Source organism: Brassica napus, chromosome A5 (assembly GCF_020379485.1).
Source record: "Brassica napus cultivar Da-Ae chromosome A5, Da-Ae, whole genome shotgun sequence".
Classification (NCBI taxonomy): Eukaryota; Viridiplantae; Streptophyta; class Magnoliopsida; order Brassicales; family Brassicaceae; genus Brassica; species Brassica napus.
This window is the reverse complement of record NC_063438.1, coordinates 17,875,542-17,882,457: the sequence shown is the minus strand read 5'-3', so window position 1 is coordinate 17,882,457 and position 6,916 is coordinate 17,875,542. Positions and strand designations below refer to the sequence as shown.

Below are 6,916 nucleotides of genomic sequence, written 5' to 3'. Positions count from 1 at the left end.
ACTGTTCTTCTTGCCGCGTTTGACTTATAGGTGGTTAAGATCATCTGGTTTATTCTATTTTTTTAAAAAAATAAGGTAACTCTATAATAGAGTTGGTTGTTGCTCCAATCCCTTTCTTATTATTTGAGGAGCATTTAAAAAAATAAACCTCACTCTCATGTATGATTAACAACTTTGCCATTACTGATGTGTCATCACTAGAATCCACCTCACATCATTTATAGAATAGCCCTTTATTGCCTAGAATAATTACATCTCATGCCATTGCCAAATATATCTACAAATTGATTATAGTGTATGTTTTATTTGCATCATTTCATACCCGTGCCTATGAAGCACATGTTCAAGGCGGATTAAAAGAACATGCATTGGAACAAATCAATGTAGCAGAAATGATTTAACTTAACGTCGTAACATTAAGTTCCGTTTATAAACAATGATTCGTAAAATAAGAAAACTAATATAAACAATGTTTCGTATATTAACTTAACATCGTAACATTGGAATAAATAATTTTTTTGCTATAATGTAATCGTTATAAAAATTGTTTAAGCTTTTTTTTGGTCAACTATTCTTTAAGCTTATACACTGGAATGTTTATACAATGGTTATGGTGATGAAACGACGATCGAAGACTCGATGGGTGTGCTGGCCTTTACGTAAACAGGGATCATCCAAATGTAGTTTCATATACGACTTGAGAAATTTAGATAATGGCTATTACTTAAAATTTTATTCATATTTTATATTCAATGTAGATGATGGCCATTATATTGTAGGTGATGAACATATTCATTGTTTGATTGTTGTTTTCATTTTTATAGTTTGGAATTTTGGATATAAGTTTTTTTCATTTTTATGTGAATAAGATGATGTTAGGAATTTCTTAATTAAGGTTTTTGTTTATAACTTTTAGGGGGGAAGGAAACCCGGTAGTATATGTTCTAAAAAATCTATAGGTTATAATAAAAAGTTAGTGACCTATCTACACCTCTTTGAAATTAGTCTATTAACACTTTTGTATTTGTATGATATTTATGTAGCTCTTAATGTTTAGCTTAGTTTCCTGTAATACATTACAAATCATAATCATATCATTATGATTCGTTCTCATCGCTATAAATTCAAATATATAATTAAAATAAAGTGTGTTTTCTAATTTTAGAAAATATAATTTATTTTTTCTTAAAATAGAACGTAATCATCTCTATTCCTCATAAAGTTCGGGTTAGTTGCCCGAGATTAATTCAAATTTGTGCATTTTGATGCATAACAAATAATCCTGAACCTAGGTGGTGATCATGTTTTGATACATTACAAATGTATATCATGTCATTAATATTCGGTTATTTTGAATTGATTCAAAGTACATATAATTCAAAAAAGAAGGCCATAATAAGTTGTTGCAATCCCGAAACTTAAGCACCGAGACTTTGTGATTAAGAAATTTCAATAAATGAGAAAGATACTAATAATGTCATTGTTTTGGGAAATTTGCGTTAGAATTGAAATATCTTATTCCTGTATACAAATATTGACAATGAATGGTATGAAAGAGAATAAAATATTCGATCTAACCCGCATTTCCTTTCCAATATACAAATGTTCCCATTCGTTTGAAAATCTTTTTTTTATGGGAAGTTGAATTTTTTTATTTCCGATTTTAACTAACTAACAATTAGTGGTCAAATACCTTTAATGTTGTATTCTTTCCAAATTAGACGATCAATTAGTGATTTTAGACATGATTTGTGGCATTAAATTCTTTATTTTCAAGACAAGTTTCTTCACTTAAACCCTAACCTCAATTGACTATATATATTTTGCCTATACTATGCCTACACTTTCATCACAACCCAAACGTTTTAAAAATATCATCCATAGATAGATATTTCATTAATATACAGATTAAGCGTTATAAACTCTATCAAATAAATTTACTCCGCACAGGGCGCGGATATCACCTAGTAATACTCTATTTTAGAATGAAAAATAGAGTGATGACGAAAAAAACAAGTTACTCTATATATTGAGTAAACTTATTTTTTACTTTATTATAAAGTAGACATTAGAGTATTATTGGAACAGTTTTACTCTAAATTTTATTTTAGAGCGAAAAATAGAATACGGTTGGAAATATCCTAAGAATGTGAGTGGCCGTATACTGGTTGGTCTCAGGTGGTGGAACGAGATCAATGACTTGGGAGAAAGTGTATGGAATTTTGAGTTTCTTGACCAGGAAATTACCCTTTTCTTTTTCTCACTTCATGGTTTTAATTTATTCCATAGCTATAAAGTTCATGTTTCTAAGAATGCTGTAAAATATTTACACTTCTCATAGTTTTTGAAAATTCATATATTTTGAACGTTTGGCTGCATCAGTTCTTGCCTCCGGTGAACAAGAAAGACTCATGACTTTTCTGGTGGACGTTTTACCTTGTAGGCTAAGACTACAATTGTAGCATATGTTAATCACTTAATACATACATATATGTTTGATCAAAAAAAAACCATAAATATGTGATTTATATTTATATATTGTACATTTTTTATTTAATGTCTAAGGAAAATAATGAACTAAAATGTAAATTAACTAATTATTTTTTATAAAGATTAATTCCTAAACTTAAATATTTATTAATAATTTGCACCATTTTCTTATGTCTCCTTTTACGAAAATTGATTGGATCATTAATTAGAAATTTACTACGGGTTTCCAAATAAAAAAAAATCCGGATCGGAATGTTTCCCCTAACCTTTAGACTCTATTTTTGGGGCTCTACTTTAAAAATGGTTAGATTCAGTTTAGATATCTGGTTTAGTTATAGACACCTATGCTTAGATTACGCCAAGGAGAATAAACAATAAACTTATTGATGTGTTAGGGTCATGCTTCAACTTTTTAGCTCTGTGTTCAGTCACCAGAGTCGTGGCACAGCCCGTCTCACTAAAGAGTTTCCAAGGTCTAAGAAGTTGATTTGAAACTAGTATCAATTATGGTATCCAAAATTAACATTTAATAAAAGAGTAATTGGTCTAGATACACCCAGAAACCCATGTAATTTGACATATAACCTTGTTTCTTTTTAATATTTTTAATGACTATAATACCCTTATCTTTATCTCTCTATCTTCTCCCTTTTATGTGTTCTAATATTTTTATCTCTCGTACAAATTCTTCAAATCATCTTCTAATTCAACACAAATCTTTATTTTTTTATTCTGATTCTTTTGACACCCATAATGTTAATCTTATTATCTCACCCCAATTCTAATGTTTCCAATTTCGAATCACAATCAACTTTTAGATAATATATACGTTAGTAGGTATTTTATTACTTACCTGCTATTATTTAGATTTTAATAGATTCTTAATCGCTACATGAAGTGTTAGCTGTTACAAATAGATTTGGAGCTATTTAATAGATAACTAATTAATTGTTAATAGTTTCATTAACTGATATATGATTTGTTAGTCGATACATTTGTTTGATACATAGATTGTTAGATGATACTAAAATTATTAGCGGATATGTTAGTTGGTATGTAGATTGTTACCTGCTATGTAAATATTTAGCTGATAGATTTCGAAAAAGTTGTTTTCGACAAAACATAAGGGCATTTTCGTCCACACAGTGTCAAAAAGTTACTCATTTTTAGATTATCCATAATTATGGGCATTCAGCAAATTTAGACTTTAACTGGGCATATTCCACACATTGTCTCCTAATAAAACGACATTGGCTAACTGTCGGGGATACAAGTGCAAATTGTTTAAACTGCAAAAAAGAAGGAACTACTATGTTAAAGATTCTAGAGAATTTGGCTTTTACAACTCAACACTACAGAAACAAAAATAAAAAGGAACAGACTAGACGTGATTAATTATACAAGAACGTGGAGAATGGCGCTATATATATATCATCAAGTAAACATGCCTTTGAAGGAATCCAATTGATGAAACAAGAAGCTACATTTGGCATCTCTTGACTCTTTCCATATTCCTACTAAAAGTACCATCACCGCCATTATTATCACCATACTGCTACACTTCACCATCCTCTTCCTCATTAGTTTCTGTTTCTGCCATGATGATGATGATGAAGCCGATATATCTTCCTTTTCCTGTATCTCGCATTGTTTCAATAAGCTTACTGATTTTTTATTTTTTATTTTCTATTCATTTCAATATGATAATGCTTTGCTTTCTAGAGAGTAAGTTTGCTGTAATTCAAAAATGAACTTATTACCTTGCTATTCATTGCTACTTCTTCACTGTGGTTTGAGTCCCTTCCTGTGTTTTTTGGTATTATGGGAAGCTTCCGTATTCTTGTCTGCAAGCGGATTCTCCTATGAGCAGTTCCCTGAGTATTTAAATTAGTTGACTCCGACAAACTTGCATGCCCTTGTGCTCTACTCTTGTCCTTGTCAAGGAAGCATTTTTCATCCTCCTCTACGATCTGCACATTTCATCAACCGTCATATTGAGAGGGAAAAGTGTAGTAGCTCTATATTTGCTAGACGTGCGAATCCTACCTTGGTCATGGCAGACTGTACTTCCTCTTCTTCATGGTTATCAACATCTCTCTCCTTCTCGTTGTTAACTGGCGTGAATGGCTGCTCGATTTGCAGCCGGATTCTTCTAGGAGCAGTGCCTTGGTTCACAACAAAGTCAAGATCCGTCTGAGTCTCTCGAGCCCTAGCGTTAAACTCACTAAGAATAATGTTTCGGTCAACAGGGAGTTGCTCCTGCTCACGCTGGTTGACAGTAGAGTTAAACGGATCCATGGTTGCATAAGAAACTGGAGGATGCTGTCCTAAAACGTTGCTGTGAAGTGGCGTCACGGTCCTAGAGGAACCGGATGAAGACTGTATCTCTACAGCCTCCTTGCTATCAACGTAGTGATCGCTGGCTAATCTGGAAGCTCCAACGTCAGGAGCAAACTGTAGTAGTACATGAAGAAACACTACGGTCAGTTCCAAGAGAAAGTGATCATCATCTGCTTAAAGATCCGAATATTACCTGTGGGAAAGAAGCTTCAAAACCAAAGGTGTCTCTGGGAAACGACCAATGCATCATTTTGGGAAGTGCAAAGTCTTTTGGTTCGGTAGATGATTGGTTATGGTTATGAAACACTTCATCCAAGACATCTGCCAGGGACTCATCTTGTATGGCGGCACCGTCCTGAAAATGCAGCCCATACTGACAGTTTCCAAAATCGCTAGAATACATTGAATCCATATGTGACGCAGGAAAACCGATGCTTGAAGGCACTGGAGTATATGATGTTTGGTCAAAGCTGGGTCCATAAAGACTTGAAAAGTCCCGTGCAAATGGACTTTCCTATACACAAGAAAATCATAAGCTAGATTAGGACAAAAACAAAACACTTTGATACAAGACGCTTAAGTTAAAATTACTTGTTTACCTCCACTATGCTTTTGCCTCGGTCTTTGGCTCGAGAAGTTTCACCATGATTCTCAGTTTTAATCACCGGAGCATCAGGCTTGACATCACTACCCTTGTCGCTCGGACACCTCTCGGTGTCATCTGATATGTTTTGAGCATGTACACGAGAAGTAGCTGTTTCTTGGACCATCTCAGAAGAGTTGTCCTCACGGGAGCATCTAGTTGTGGTGGGAGTGGCATTGACATTCTCTACTTCGTCACAGTTTGAAACATCAGTAGGCTTGTGGAACAAGCGACACAATACATACGGACTCTGTTCCAAATCAACAAACAAAAAGGTTCACTACTATCAGACATGAAGCAGAGAGCAACATAAAAAGAAAGAAAAGAAAACACAGACCTGACCAGGTCCAGTGCCGTCAAGGTCCTTGTCAGTGGCACGATACTCGTGCATAATCCAGTTGGTTCTTTCTCCTCTAGGAGCTCGACCACGGTAGAAGACGAGAGTCTTCTTCATACCGATAATCATCTTCTTGGACTTGATAGTTCGATCTTTCCCAGTAGCTTTCCAGTATCCAATGTCAGTAGCTCTGTTTGAACGGTGGCCACTCGGATACTTCCGGTCACGAGGGCAGAAGAAGAACCACTCTTGATCATCCGTCTTTATCACCGAAAGCCCTATAATAATCAAGAAAACCCTTACAAAAACCAGAGCTCAATCAAAACAGAAGAAGAGAGTAAAGCTAACCAGGCAAGTCCCATGGCTCCCACTTGCAAACATCGATCTCAGGGATTACTCTGACCTCCAAATCACGGCCGTTGATTTTCAATCTTAGGTAATGATTGATGAGTTCTTCATCGGTTGGTCTGAATCTGAAACCCAGAGGTAAAGACTCCATCGACAACGTCGCTTGTGTCTCCGTAGCCATCCTAAAATCTCCCCTCACTTGCTTTCTTTATTAAAGCTTTTTTATTTTATTTTATCAAATACATAAAACCTGAAGCTAACCACTTGGTTGCTGTGGTCTGCCAATTGTGCCATGTTTCCGCCTCGCAACTGAAGTAAGAGTCTATTTATTTACTAGTTTACCCTCGTTTAATCCATTTCATTACGGAAACTACCATCGCTCAGCTTTGTAAGCGGCGCGCTTTTGACCCAAACAGTTTCGCTAAGGCTACGTACAAGGACGCAGGGGCCATAGTCTACTCATTAGATTCCTTCACGTGGTACTATAAAGCTAAAAAAAGAGTTTTAAAAAGTTTCCTAATTAATAATAAATTATCTTTATTTAACTTTTTCCGTTTATAGGATATCTTTTGTATTGTACGAGCAGTAATATCTCGAATACATGTCTTCGACATCAAGCTAGAGTATGTTGTGGTTGTTTTGTCGTAATCAATGAATACATGTTGATGTTGCACAGATATATATGAATATGATGTTCTGTTTCAGAAAAGGAACGACAGACAAATTAATCTGTTTAAGGTAGACAAGCCATAACCGGT

The 6,916-nt window shown here is 34.5% G+C and overlaps 1 protein-coding gene across 1 annotated transcript; it reads right to left on the bottom strand.

The window, feature by feature from the left end:
* Window positions 1–3,827: 3,827 nt before the first annotated feature.
* Window positions 3,828–6,456, bottom strand: LOC125608725 (NAC domain-containing protein 14-like). The gene is made up of 7 exons (XM_048779184.1): window positions 6,159–6,456; window positions 5,811–6,088; window positions 5,430–5,723; window positions 5,024–5,344; window positions 4,537–4,944; window positions 4,251–4,460; window positions 3,828–4,125 (listed from the first exon to the last, which is right to left on the bottom strand). Exons 1-7 carry the CDS (start codon window positions 6,337–6,339, stop codon window positions 3,925–3,927), a joined length of 1,893 nt encoding a protein of 630 aa, XP_048635141.1. The 5' UTR covers window positions 6,340–6,456; the 3' UTR covers window positions 3,828–3,924.
* Between the last annotated feature and the right edge of the window lie 460 nt (window positions 6,457–6,916).